Source organism: Carassius auratus, chromosome 38, assembly GCF_003368295.1.
Source record: "Carassius auratus strain Wakin chromosome 38, ASM336829v1, whole genome shotgun sequence".
NCBI classification, from domain to species: Eukaryota; Metazoa; Chordata; class Actinopteri; order Cypriniformes; family Cyprinidae; genus Carassius; species Carassius auratus.
In genome coordinates, this window is record NC_039280.1 from 18,791,773 (window position 1) to 18,807,471 (window position 15,699).

General features: G+C 37.3%; 1 protein-coding gene across 1 annotated transcript in view; it reads left to right on the forward strand.

The window, feature by feature from the left end:
* The first annotated feature begins 3,604 nt into the window (after nt 1-3,604).
* nrg3a (neuregulin 3a) overlaps nt 3,605-15,699 on the forward strand; it is a 305,838-nt gene continuing 293,743 nt past the window's right edge. Inside the window, exon 1 of the mRNA XM_026224577.1 lies at nt 3,605-6,392. Coding sequence (XP_026080362.1) covers nt 5,699-6,392 — 694 coding nt within the window. The 5' untranslated portion in view covers nt 3,605-5,698. The remainder of the gene's footprint in view (nt 6,393-15,699) is intronic.

Genomic DNA, 15,699 nt, shown 5'->3' on the forward strand with positions numbered 1-15,699 from the left:
ATGATGAACTGCCTTTAACTATCATTTTGCATTATTGATACACTGTTTTCCTAATGAATGTTGTTCAGTTGCTTTGACGCAATGTATTTTGTTTAAAGTGCTATATAAATAAAGGTAAAGGTGACATTCTTTAGAAATGTTGGCCCATATTGATAGGATAGCATCTTGCAGTTGATGGAGATTTGTGGGATGCACATCCAGGGCACAAAGCTCCCGTTCCACCACATCCCAAAGATGCTCAATTGAGTTGAGATCTGGTGACTGTGGGGGCCATTTTAGTACAGTTAACTCATTTTTTCATGTTCAAAAAACCAATTTGAAATGATTAGAGCTTTGTGACATGGTGCATTATCCTTAGTTTAGTTTAGTTTTTCCTCCTGGAAGTAGCCATCAGAGGATGGGTACATGGTGGTCATAAAGGTATGGACATGGTCATAAACATTGCTCGGGTAGGCCGTGGCACTTAAACGATGCCCAATTGGCACTAAGGGGCCTAAAGTGTGCCAAGAAAACATCCCCCACACAATTACACCACCACCACCAGCCTGCACAGTGGTAACAAGGTACTGTATGATGGATAAATGTTCTCATTCTGTTTACGCCAAATTCCGACTCTACCATCTGAATGTCTCTACAGAAATCAAGACTCATCAGACCAGGCAAAATTTTTCCAGTTTTCAACTGTCCAATTTTGGCGAGCTCGTGCAAATTGTAGCCTCTTTTTCCAATTTTAGTGGAGATGAGTGGTACCCGGTGGGGTCTTCTGCTGTTGTAGTGTAGCCCATCCGCCTCAAGGTTGTGGCTTCACAAATTCTTTGCTGCATACCTCGGTTGTAACGAGTGGTTATTTCAGTCAAAGTTGCTCTTCTATCAGCTTGAATCAAATATATATATATATATATATATATATATATATATATATATATATATATATATAAAAAATTCTGGGGGTATGGCTTCAATACAAAGTGGCACAATGTGCTCATGCACTTCCTGTGCACAGAATTATACACTTGAACCAACGCAAAGTCACATAGTGCTCCACATAAAAAGGGAAGATAGATTGATGCATTGTGTATTATATCTGTGCGATATTTTATTGAGCCTTTTCTTTCAACAGTTTTAAATCTCAATAACTGTGCGCTCTTGAAGAGAGTTTCATCGTTTTGACTGTATTAACCGAACGCTCAGTTTGAATGCTGAATGAAGAATGACAGACGCAGCAGAGAGCAGAGTTTATGTGAACTTAAAATATTCATCTAGTTATACTTCACATCAAACTATGGAATGGCTTCAGAACACTTAAAATGTAGTGCACAAAAATGTATGGTGCTTTATAATGTTTTTGTGCCTTTCGTGGGGCTTAACAATAACACAGAATAGAATACGCACAATATCAGATTTGGATCTGAACGATACATGATCCAGCAGAAGATAACAGATTCGGAGCCGATACCGATACTGAGTATCGGTTCGATGCATCCCTTGTATTTTTAATATAAAAATAATGCAAAATTCAGATGAATTGCTAGTATGATATATTTTTCTCAATCCAGCTGCGGACGCATTTGTGCTAATTTTGAACCCTGACTGCCATCTCAAACCATTCAGGTTGATTGGTGTCCCAAGAAATTGTTTCTCCATTGACTTGTCTCCATCAACATTCCAGGTTACCGTTTTATTGACAGCTGGCTGGAATATGATAAATATAAAACAACAAGCACTGCCAATGTGCAAAAAACACACCAATTGTGTGCTAATCGGCACTCACCAGCCATTTTAAGTGTGACCTGTGCCAAATATTTAGTTGAAATTAGTCCCTTTATTTAGATTTAGTTTTCACAGAAAGTAAAACATACTGTAGGTAGCTAGACATGGAACATGCTAACAGAATAGGAAGGTTTCATTCTGGGGGGTTTTGAAAGGCAAACTGTGTACCTGGACCTAGAGTAACTGATTCATGTGCAGAGTTCTCATTGAAGTAGCTGCTGATACTATGGATTTATGGCAGTGGTGAAAAAAAAGTTAAATATCAAGGGCATAACATTTCACATAACAAGAAAAGGTCATTTAAATATAGTTACATGTATAAATGTATAGTTCAACTGAAACTAAATGGACAAAGGGTATTTTTGTGTTATTTCTTTCTATATGTAATTTACTCAGAACCATGTTGTTTTAGTTGTTCTGCATTATTAAATGAAACTGTGCAAGAACCTTTTAAGCCTGGACATTCTATTGTGATTTATACTGATTTATAAAGGCAAACAACCACCATAAAATTAAAAGAAAATTAATCTTTTACCATGCATTGTATTTTGAATGCAAAAGCATGTGTGGTCATTTGTAACTTGAATGTGCAAGGCTTCTAGTGCTTTTAGTCATTATGGCTGTACAAAAACAGCCCTGCACACTTGTGTCTCTTTCCATATTTGTTAAATGTATTATCCTAATTTGAATTTATTTGTTGTTATTATAGTTATTTACCTGTTGTGGCTCATAATTAACATGTCTCACTTTGAAAATAGCTTACTTCTGTCTTGCAGAGTGGTTAGGGTGGTTATTCCAAGATTTCTGAAGACTGTATAATCAAAAATGATGTGTCACCTTGAAACATTTTAAACGTTTCACACAGAAAGAAAACAATATGGGGCTCAGAGCAACATTATTTTTTTTGTGTGTTTTTGTACCTTTAACTTGTAATGCGTTTTTGGGATTACCTGCTAAAGGACTTTATTTTTCTGTTTCAAATGGATTGGATTTACTCCTGTTATTCTGTATTACAAAATACTAGAATTAGGTCATCCGTGTTGGAACAGTTCACTCACATGCTCTTAAAAGGTGCCCTTCAGTGATTTCTGCTTATTAAATACTGATTCTCCATGGATCCTTAAAAATGTTATTTAATTTTAACGTAATAAAAAGTCTTAAATATCTCAAATGAAAAGTCTTAACTGTCATTTCGGGAGGTCTTAAATATGGAAGCGAAAAACAGGAATTGCGATATGGCTTAATGTGATTACTTTAGGCAGTGATTTAAATAAATGTGAATAGTTCATGTTTCAAAGTAAAAATGGGCCGCTGTTGGATGTTCTACATGCTCATGCTTTTAGAGCAGTCGATGGCCACGTGTTTGTCAAGTGATTGTTTTTTTTATTTTTATCTACTCTTGATTAATTATGACAATATTTACATTGCAGTGTTTAAATCATAAACTGCGAAGTCCTAATAAAATACTACTTGCTTTTAGTTTTTTTTTTTTTTTTATTTATTTCTTTTATACAGCATATACACAATGTTATAAATGTTAACTAATGAAGTCATAGTCATTGTGAAAACATATGTGAATAAGTAAAATAACACTATAACTAAATATAAGTTTGTTTATGGGATAAATTATCAACTTTAAATAGTTTTGAATCTCTTTTTTTTTTTACTTAAAAAAAAAAATTGCGGTAAAAGAAATTTTAGTTTCTAGTTATAAATTATATGTCATTCCGTCTTAGAAATAGACATACAAATACGTTGTCAAAATTGCCATATGTTTTATTTTAAATTGGACTGTAAAAACGTTATAATTTTATTTTATCTGTTGTGGAATTAAGTGTGGCTCATTGGAAATGGCTTGTTTGTACAGTGGCATCGGTGCTTCCTCTGTGACTCATCTGTGCCTCTAGGTGTCAGTATTAATCCAAGTGGGCTTCCATATCATCCAGCCCAACATAAACGAAGAAAATATTGAGTTCACCTTTAAAACAAGTTAGAACCAACAGGAAACAAACTAGCATCTCTGTAGTCTTTAGGTATTAAAGTGTTATCCACTCCCTTTAATTACAACCCTTTTGTGTTGCACAACAGTCTATTTAAAAATACCTCCCATTAGACACAGCACACAATTTTTAATTCATGCCATCCATTAGGCTTTCCTCCCTTCTCAGAGTCTTAGACGTGAGGAGGGGCTGGTTGGATGATTGACAGTCCTGAAAGAGAGATGCTAAGACTCACTTTGTTTACAGCAGTCAGTAATCCCTTTTTCTGCTAATACCACAGAGCACTGACACGGATCTCTTTATTTCTTTCCCGTATCTTGTCTTTCTCTCTCTTGCCCTCTGCTTCTCTCATTTTCTATCTCATCCTGCTGTGAATGCTTTCTCAACTTGTACTTATCTCTCCTTGTTTCTCCCTCCCTCCCTCTCTGTCTTTCTCTCTCTGTCTTTCTCTAAAGGGGTGGGGAATGTTCCTGTGTAGAGAGCAGGTGCAGTGCCTTCTCTCTGTCTCTCCCTCTCTCTCTCTCACTTACTCTCTCTTTCTCTGTCTGTCTCTCTCTTTTCTGGCATAAGCAGTAGGGGAGAGGAGAAGGCTGTCTGTGTATGTGTCTGGCTGCAGTGTCGTATGCTTGAGCCACGGTAAAATCCCACAGGAGATTAGAGCGGGAACACACGCTAGTCCGGACGCTTTAGAAATGGCAGCCCTAGGAGAGAGCAACAGAGAGGCAAAACAAACACAACAGTACTGAGGAACGGATGAATGTTGTCTCATGGAAAACCTGCATGGTGTCTCTCTTTTTTTTAACCCTTCTCGTTTTCTCTTCCCGTTTGTCTTCGATAAGCTTACTCCCCCCTCCCTCTCCTCCATCCCTCCGCTCCTCTCCCTTCCTCTCTCTCTCATTCTCTCTTGCGCTCTCTCAGTGGAGGAATGTAGATAGAGGCTGAGCATACGCCCGCTGCTCTGCACAATATCAACGGCTCGTTCTACAGTGGTGGGTCGCTCATCAGATGCTGTTCAGAAAGGAATTTTACTGCTAACGGATTTGACCATCCACCATCTCTTCCTGGACAACTCTGCACCTGCCACTGCCTGCTCTGCTGGGTTTATTGCTCAGCTTGCACATCCTCGCTGCAGATCCCTTGCTCCCTTAAGGATGCTATAAATCAGCAGGAGCTTTGGTCAAGGAAAAAGGGACATATTGCTTCACGGTCAATGCTGAGTCCTCTTTCGTGAGGGTACCAGTTTTCTGGGATATGTATAGCTGACTCAGCACTCGAATACAAGACCGTGAGTCAAATCAAGACCTTGAAAAATGAATTGGTAAGAACGAGGGAGCCAGAGAGGAAAAATATAAGCCAGTTTTTAACTTTTACTGAACTCAACGTTCAAATATTGCAATGAATGGAGGAACGAGGTCGGTGGATAAATCTAACGGTGGTGTCATCTGCAAAAAGAGGGATTTGATAATCTGACGACAGAGAGTGCTGCTGCAACGGCTGGTGCTCCGAGTCAACATGCAGATGATTTCACTCCTCCCTTTCTTTCCACCTTCTTTGCTCAGCACCTTTATTTAACATTTGTACCATTTTAGTGATCTTACGACGAGCTGGAAGTCATCTGGACGTATTAGTGGAACTGGACTAAAGCACTGTCCTTTTTTACCGGATTCTGAAAGCACTAAGATTTCTACGTTCGGAATTCTATTGGGTGTATGCGCTTGTCTGTTTGTGAGTGTGTGTATGTGTATTAGTTGTGTGTGGATGTGATTTGTCTGCCTTGATTGTGTTTGCAACTCTGTGTTCTTGAGGTTGTGATATACTTTCCCATCTTTTTCCAATGTCTGGCATTGCTGGCAAGCGTTTCGCCTTGTGCTATCCATGTCTGCCAAGTGCCTGGCCGTGGGGTTAACCCTTACCGTGCTACAGGCGAGATGAGTGACAGCTCTGGAACAGTGAATAACTCGGGGGCTATGGTACTGGAGGAGCCGGATGGGAGAGGTGGCTCCGGTGGACGTGAACAAGCCCAGGCCCCTGCTCGTGGTGGTATTTTAAGGTGTGGGAACTGTGCCCTTTGGCCACGACAACAGACTTGGCTCTGTGTGGTTCCACTTCTCATTGGCTTCATAGGCCTAGGGCTCAGTCTGATGCTGCTGAAATGGATCGTAGTGGGTTCTGTGCGGGACTACGTGCCTACTGACTTGGTGGACGCCAAGGGAATTGGCCAGGATCCCATCTTTCTGTCCAAGCCTAGCACGTTTCCTAAGGGATCTGACACCACCACAACCACTATTGGAGGGGTCAGCTCGGCCAGCCCCACCGTTACCACTGTGGTGCGGAGCAGGACTCGAACGGGAACTCCTCCGAACATTCCCCCTAGGGGTGGTGGAGCATCCGGCAGCCAGGTGACACAGAAGAGCCCCTCTACACGCTTTGTCACACGTAATCCCACCTTTACGACCACCATGGTCTCTACCACAACATCTACTGTCCATACATCCACCTCCAGCCCCTCTCCCTCCAATCCTGCCGTTCTAAATGACTCCACCCAAATGTGGACCAGAGAGCAGTCATCCACTGAGAGGCACGTGACCACGCCTGGTCGAACCCACATCAGCCGCAAGACACGTAAGTTTAATACTTTTTGATTCTTTCTTGATGGTTTTTGCTTTGGCAAGACATGTGCAGTACAGCTTCTGATGGGGAATGGTAGTTATCAGATTTTTTTTTTTTTTTTTTAGTTTTGCATTATACTCTTAGTATGTGTTAATGATGACATTCCTGATGCAAAACATGAAGGAATTTCATGCTGTGTGCAGTCCTGTCTATCATGTTGCCAGGGAGCGGCAGATGCACTAATGACAAACATTGACTCTGACCACTCCCTGTGTTTCAAAATATGATAGAGTGAATCAGGATATATAAAGAGAACTTCATAGGTGTAATAGTGTAAAACAGCTTTACTTTTTCTTATTTTGTATTTTTATCACTTACTGCAGCACATAAAAAAGCTTATGTATCATGATGTCAGTTAGTGAATATTAGAAGATGTCTCCTATAGCTCTGCATTTGCTGATTAATTTTTCATATTGGGTTACTGGAAGAGCTTCAAGTAAAGTGTCTAATAATGGTGACATACTTTACATAGATTTATGTAATTGACAGGTTCTGCACATTTTGCTATTCATTTAAAAACTAAAAAGGAGCCTCTGAAAATAAGAAATTGTATTGCATGTGCTAATGGTACACCTCAGTGTAACATCAATGGCATTTAAATTTTTTGTGCATGCATAAACTGATTAATGCGTCATCATGCCAGATTGCTCACACCTGCTCATAGTATTACCTGACGCCAAGGTATGCTGTCCATATGTGATTCTGCTGTGGGATTATAGTGCCTTTACTGTAGTCATCAGAATGCCTGGATAGAGATGTGTTCACAATTTAACAATCACATTAATTTGCATACAGTGGACAGCCTGTCCACAGTGACATTTAGAAAGTTACGTCTGAATACTTTGGATAACAATGACTCTTTGTAGAAGAGTTTTTGTTCTAGTGCTGTAAGTATTGTAATATTTTGAAGAGCCCTTTCTTTGAATGTTGGATCATAGCATCAGGTAGTAAGAGGTTGTCATGCCTCACCACTCTATGAGATTACTTCACTCTCCATGTTTAATCCAGATTAAGTTACCTTCATTCATGGAAACTGGTACTGTAACATCTACGTCTTTAGAAAAAAAAAATACCTTGTAAAGATTTTGCAAAACCTGCTCTTTATTTTCATGTGTGGGTTTTATAGGAAGTTTAAATTTGCAGGGATTTTACAATAAAATTGTTACAAGATTTTTTGTATGTGTTTTCAAATTTGGAAAGCATAATTTTGTCACAGTTAGTGTCCATTTTCAGGGCTCAATAAGGGAGGCCCACAAACAACATGGGTGACAATGGGAAACAACATACATGAGGTTTTGTCAAAATAGTAAGAAGTGATAGTCTTGAAAGCGTTAGTCAGAAAGAAAACTGAACTCAAACACTTTTGCAACTTTTATAAATTTAGGTAGCTGTGAAGTTTTATAATTTGTTTGCATCATTATATATTGTGAAAAAGCTGGAATATATATTTTTTTCTAAATGACAAAAATGACAAAAAGCAAATCATAATTTATCAAGAAAATACATTTTTCTTCCAAATATAAAAATGTTGCTAAAATAACATCCTTACTGTTGACCAGTTTTTTTCAAGCACAAAGAGTCTATGTCTATAGTAATTTAGACCTCGCTCAACTTGCAGTAATATGAACCACTGTATTTCATGAGGTGTCGTAAGGCTATGAACAAGTTCTTATCGCATACTTTGGTTGTACAATAATTCATTTCCATTGCTATTGTCTGCCTGCTTTATGCCTCCAACAACAATTGCCTTCCTTTATCAATAGCACAGAGGAAAAGATAACTAAACCATTTGTGATCCAAATGCATTTGACAGATCACAGCTATGGCTCGACTTAAAACTCATTATTGATAACCGTATTTGATATTAAAGCTAGAAACAGATCTTTCTTTAAGAACTTTCCAGGTAAAGAGGCCATTTTGTTTTCATAGAATGTAATTCTACAAGATTGGCTATGGTGAATTGAGTTGCCGGTAATTTTGTTTTCCCTTTTGGACTTCTGTTAGTTATGTTTGGTTGATGAAGTGCAATGTGGTCCAATGCTGCAGCCATGGATCTGTTAGTACTGCAGCTCATGTAAGAGCAAAGCTAATTAGAGTTACATGCAAATTTGCATTTGTTGCTGGGGGCACCTTGCGATGAACTGATCTTATAAAAGCCATATCTCAATGTGATCGATTATGAAGTTGCAGAATCAATTGTAGCATTAAGTGAAAACAGCTTTGGCTGAAACTTGGCTGACATGATTCCTGGTTCCAGCTGACTGCAATTTAATGACCATTGATTCTTCCTTTTGTTTTGTAACATCAGATAAATTGGGAGGCTTAGTTTATGTCATCTACAGTACCAGACAATATGGGGCATTTACTGCACACTGCTTGGTCTTGAAATACAGTTGAGATTGGAATCATTTGATGATTCTGACATTAAATCAATGCCAGTGTTAAATGACCTAAAATCATTCAGAATGTTATAAGATGGTGATTTATTTGCCTCGTCTCATCTGTCAATTTCCTGTTTTAATAGAAAACCACAAAATCTCTGCCTTCCAGTGACATTAGAGCTTAATTTTACTATGAGACTATTTTTTTTTTTTAAATGCCACTTTGATTTATCTTTTTAAGATCTCCTAGAGGAGGGCTGAAGCCTTAAATATTAATGCTTGGAAAGAGAAACATGTTCAATATGTAGAAGAGCATGTGAATAATTGACAAGGGTGTGCTGAAAAATTATCAGTGAAAGAAATGAGAAATGTGCAGGGTTTTATAAATAGAGGTGGAGTAGAGGACGATGAAAGCAGACAGTGGTGACTGGATTGAGCATATCAATGTGTGGAACATGCCAGAATTGGAATCTCTGTAGGGGGAAATGTTATTTCTAGTCAAGCCATATAATGTACATTATTTTCTCCATAGTATTATAATCATTTAAATTAATATCATAAAATAGTACTTAAGAGATAGTTCCCTAAAAAAAATAATTTGCTTATGCTCATGTCGTTCCTGTTTGACTTAAGATAATTTGAAGATAGGGTTTTATTTTTATTTCATTTATTTTTTCCCTTTGGTCCGCACAAAATAATCAACCCTCCTCTTACTGGAAAATGTGCCTGAGAAATATTTCATTGCTTCTTGCTAGTTTCATGGCATTTTCAAAAGTGAAATGTCCACTGAGTGGTGCTAAAAATGACCATGCAAAAATAATTCTGTGTTAATCATTAATGTGCTGAGTGATAGTAATTTGTGTGAAAAGTAATATACGTAGTTGCAATTTTACTTCTATAGTGTTAATTTCAGCCTGAAACTGCAGTGAATGTTTTTAGACTTCTGTAGATAAGGTACATTTTTCCAATTAGCCTATGATGAAAGTAGACACTCTTCTTCTTCTTCTGCCTTCTCCTTCTGCCATTTCAAACCTGTATGTCTTTAATTTTAGGAAAGGCTGACAGAGCTTTTGGGTGAACTATTCAAGTTGGTCATTCCATTTTGATGTTAATGAAGCTTGAAATCCTTAATTTAACTTATTAAACCAGCATGCCAGTAAAGTTTAAACTGCTGTAATGTTGCAGTGCCATACATAAATTGTTTTTATTTATAATAAGCTCCCAGTGATTCAGTCTAGATTCTAATCTGTTTAGTTTTAGGTTGAAATTAACATAAAAATATTGACAGCTGACATTTTTGCATGAGGGATGGCTTTCAGAAAATATCAGTAATGATTATAAACTCCTGAATGACTATTTGTGAAGTGTTGAACTCTGGTTCAAATGCAAATCATTTTTGTATTTCCATTTACTTATGCACCAAATAGTGCGATCTTGAATCTTAAATCTGCCACCTTTCTGGGAAAAAGAAATACGCCCCACAGGAGAAAGGCTTAAATCCTTGACGATAAAAGATGCATGGGATGTTTATAAGAAAACAATAAGCTGTTCATCAGCTCTGCCGGAGGCAAATGTTAAAGGAGGAAGCTTTGTCTTCATTACCATAGGTTTAGTTTCTGTCAAAGAGTTTGGGCGTCTAGATCAGTCATATAGAAGATCATTATAAGCACCGTTTAGAAATAGATCTTTCACTGAATCCACGAAGATAGAGATACTTGTCTATGAGATTGAATTCAATTAACTAATAGCTGCATTAAGTCTTAATGATGCTTTTTTGACACAGACTAATGCTATTTTTTGTGTGCATGCTTCACAGTGCAACATTACTTAATCTTTTCTGTGCTCATCTTTTTAATCGGTTTAAAATACTAATATTATGCATGCTCTGGAAACAAGTTATCAGTCTTATTTGCTTGTCAAGTTATTTCGTCTTGTGTTAAGAATTTATATATATATATATATATATATATATATATATATATATATATATATATATATATATATATATATATATATATATATATATATATATATATATATATATATATATTATTTTCAGTGTTGTGTTAATTATGCATGATGTCATTAGGTTTGTCCATTGCCTTTTATTTCTTCTCTTTTGTCTTGGGGTACTCTGTGCTTTTGAAGGCCTACCACAATCCCTTTAATATCTGTGGACAAACAAATATCACACTGGTTTGGCGGGTTGCCTTGGTCACTTGATGGTGTTCAGGCTTTTCAGCCTAAGACCACATTGTGACTTTAAATAGAGCTGAGCGGCATGACAAATGAGGACCATAACCCTCAACAAACCATCCTGTTGAAGCTCAACCAATCAGAGTTCAGGGATTATGTTTTCTCTCAGCCCAAAAATACAGCCCAGCATAAAGGAACACAAACTCACTGTGAATCCTACTTATTACTGTTGCAGCTTAAAGCCTATTGAAATATCGCTGCCAACATGAAAGTACGCTGTAGGAAGATGTTTAGCTAACTCTCCACCATAGTAGTATAGTAATACTGTTCATTTAAATCATGAAGACATGGAAGTAAATATATTAGGGTTCTCAAGCGATTAAAACTTGTATTTTTTATTTATATATATATATTTTTTATCAATTAATAACGCGTCAATTTGGCATTTAGCCTGATAAATTACCCCCAAAAGATCAGTCATTATTGTGTTAAATGTGGAAAGCAGTAATTTGACATTGCAAAAAAAGAATCTCTACTCAAGACAGAATTTATTACACATGAACTTCTAAGGACACAATGAGGCCATAACATTGTTTTCAGAAGCTGCATATGAATTGGCACTTATCATTTACAGAGGCGGCATGAATGCATTTATGATACAATTAGAATAGCATAAATAATGCTATGAGATTATTATTATTATTATTATTATTATTTTCTTTAAAAAAAATGCTAAACCATTACTGTACATAAGGCAAAATGGATGACACAAAAAGGAAATTTAAGTAAATATAAGGCAAAAACCATACAGGGGCATTAATTTCTTAGCAACTGCAAGATGATATACAGGTCTGATATAGTAAAAAAAATCCTTATCCAATAAACTGGAATGACTGGGGAGTGACTGTAATACCACACCAATGAATAGTTAAATAAAGATAGTCTGTTGGAATGTATTGGTCTAGCCGTAATAATTGATTTAAAGCATTATTGTAAACAATGTCCACAAATTAAATAGCTCTGGGAATTAACTTGAACTTTAAAGAAGGTGATTTGCACAATAAGCAAGGCTTTTCTTCTTCAGTGGCCCATAAAATAACTCTGCGTATCCATTTCATTCATTTGCTGTGTATGTTTATGTGTGTTTGTGGCTGGTCTGCATTGTCCCCTTTCAGCGCTACCTAAGGGATAAAAGAGTGCATCACACACCCCGAGTCTGTTATGAGATATTGATTCACGTGTGATTGTCTACGAGACTTGTGACACTCAGCACTTTGACTGGGATCAGTTTTAGTGTCACAGGTCTGATTGCTCATGCACAGCACTTTCCACTGTTCCTGGGCCTTTGAGGAGCCGCAGAACCCTGTCCTTTGTGAGTGCACTGGATGTCATAAACAATTTCATAATAATTGAATTTCATCCCTGAATTTGGTAGAATAGCGCCGTGAAATTGGCTATGCTTTGTTTTAGGATGTTTTCTTGCCAGCTCCATTTTGAGTCGTGTAGATTTCCTTTACTTCTTTTTAATGTATTGTTTTTGTTTTTTTTAATGAAGCAGTGGTGTCACCATTGTTATTTGGAACACCTCAGTGCGTGCTATACATGATTTGCTCTCCCACACTAGTTTGACTGATGTAGTTTGACTAAATCTGTCAAAGTACAGATTTAGATTCTCCCACACTAGTTTGACTAAACAAGAATAAAGACTCTGCGAGTATCAGAGCTGTCTGAACGGTGCAACTGCAGTGCGGGAAGTCTTTCTCATAGCCCTGAGGGAATGATCCTACAGCCATGACATGATCCCTTATGCCTGAACTCATTTAGGCTGCTTAGAGCAATCTCTTCTTGCTTACCCTCGCTCGCTCCCATTCTATCTCTCCTCCAAAATGCTGGTTGGTGGCTAATGTGCTCTCCATTTAGTTTTCTCTCCCTCACTTTTTCTCTTTTGCTTTCTCCTTATCCTCTTGTGGTTATCGAGGCAGATCTGTCACAGGGACACTGCACCTCAGGACATGGCTTCACACACCGTGACAGCATCCAGCCAACACACTCTCAGCTCAGATGGCAGATTAAAGAGGGGTCACACATGCCCCCACAAACACACACACATTTTGATGTCATACCGAGGTTGATGAATGGTGGAAATGGAGCGAGCGGTTTGCACGGCTGTGTGGTCATCGCTCCCACAGTGAGTGTCTGAGTACGTTCGAGGGAGTGGTCAGCACAGATGCGGACCGTTAGAGGCCATATGCGTCGTCTTCCCAATCAGATCTGGCTGGCATCTGCAAGGGTGAACACGTCAGTCCTAGTGCTGCCGCTCTCTCGTTTCAGCCACCTGTCAAATGTTACTGATGGTTTCCCACTGAGCTTCTGCCTCTCGCCTCTGACTCCACACATACTGTAGACGTGAGTCAGAATCATAAATGACTGCTGTGGTGATGAGATCTAATATGCATAATGTACGATTTAATGTACATCATTTTAAAATGTCAGTTAGGTTTTAAATTGGAAGTGTCTGCTCCAAACTAAACAATTGTTCTTTACCTGAATCAAATGCTGATTTCTTACACAGATGGAGATAGAGATAATCAAGGAGGCTTAGACTATTTGATTGATTTAATTTACAATTCATAATTTTATTTTTCTATTTATTTATTTAGTTATTTTTTATAAAAACATATAAACATAAAATAAATCTCAGATCTTTGATTTCATTTCCTAAAAAATATTATATACTTTTGTGTGTGTATATATATATATATATATATATATATATATATATATATATATATATATATATATATATATATATTATAATTTTTATTTTTTTGGAGGACCAGACCCTTATTGTTAAAAACATAATTGCATTAATAAAAATGGTTCATAAATGTTTTGCATAGTAATTTTTTTTGGCACTGCACACACACACACACACACACACACACACGTATATAGTTTTGTTTTTTGTTAGTTCGTTTGTTTTTTTGTTTACAAATATATTTGTATTTATTTATTTTAGTTAGTAAAATGTGGTTCTGCATGACTTAGCCTTTTTGCAAGTGCACCACTATAACTGTATTTACCCTTTTAATTCAGATACAATGTAATCTTTAATATTCAAAATTTTTATAGTAATAATAATAATAATAATAATAATAATAATAATAATAATATCATTAAAACATAGTTTACAACAGAATTGATATGATATTTAGGCTTAAATCTTGAATAAAAGTCTGCCATTGGGGTAAAAAAACAAAAAACAAACAAAATAAACACCTCCATTCCGGATAAATTCTCTAAAAAAATTGGGGTCCAATTCAGTTTTGCTTTTCTCATAAACGTATCTGATTTTGAGCTTTTGAATTCTGTGTGCACAGATTTCGTGCCAATGACTGGAAAATGTTCTCAGTGGCATGAGCTCTCTTTAACTGACCTTTTCTGATTTCTTTGGTGGGATACTTTGGGGTTCATCAGCCTAACAGTAATACCATATTATAAAACCATAAAACTAGATCCCACTGTCTCACTACATTAGCACAAAGTAGGCCTGTCCACTTACTCTGCTGCTTTCCTATGCCGATGGTTGAACAGTTTGCCTAGGATGAGCCCCGCAAGACACTCTTTCTGGCCCATATGATCTCCTCTCCCTCCATGTAGGACACCGTCTTAAATTATACATGTAATATTCTACAGCTTTAAGATCAGAAACACACTTTTTCTGTAGGCCCTGTAAATATTTAATTGTGCAACCACAGAAAGTAGCATCATTCTATCTGTTATTCAAGCGCTATGTGCTGGCTGTACCACTTAACAATTGATAACATTAAGAGGACAGAAAAAAGGGTAATGATAACGGTGTCATGTTAGGGATGAACTGTACCTTCCGCTCAATTTCTGCTCAATTTAGAATGATCAGAGATTCACAGTATCATCAGTGAAAGCTCATGCTTGCACAGGATTCCTCAGATATAACACAAAATGGAGGCAGTGTGGATGAGATGATTGACAGTACCAGAGGAACCTTGAAAGAGACGCAGGTTCAGAATGAAGTTCATTTGCGTCTGACTAGCTGTCACATCCTGAGTGACAGAGTGGCGATATATTGAAGTGACTGTGTTTGGCTGTGTGTTAAATGAGTAATTGAGAGAGTAAGTGGTAAGTGTGACAGACATACAAGTTAAGATTCAGAGCAGAGATCTGAAGAATTTCTGTGTGAACGATACAATTTTTAGAAAAGACCATAGTAATTGCCGCATAGAGAGCATGAGGTAAAATAGCAGTGTCTGATCATTTGCCATTTGAATTTTCCACTCCAAAAATCAATATAATTATACATTTCTAGTCATTGATGATTACTGGATATGCCAAAAGACATGGGAAACATGTTCTACAGGAAGAGGAAGCATTTTAAACAACAGGGTGCCTGAGCAAGACAGCGAATAGTACATTAGTAAAAGAGAAAATGCTCTGTTTTAAAGCTCACCATTCATGCTTTGAGTCCTGTCATTTCAAAGTCTTGGAAGAGTTGTCTTTTGCTCTCTTTCTCCACAGGAAAGCAGTTCACTACATCCTTGGCAGTTGGATCAGTGGTGTTTTTACTGACTGAAATAAAGAAGTGGTGGCCCTCTCGGAAAAGTAGCATTTATGTGTCTGATATCTATCTCGGTGACAGCAAGGAG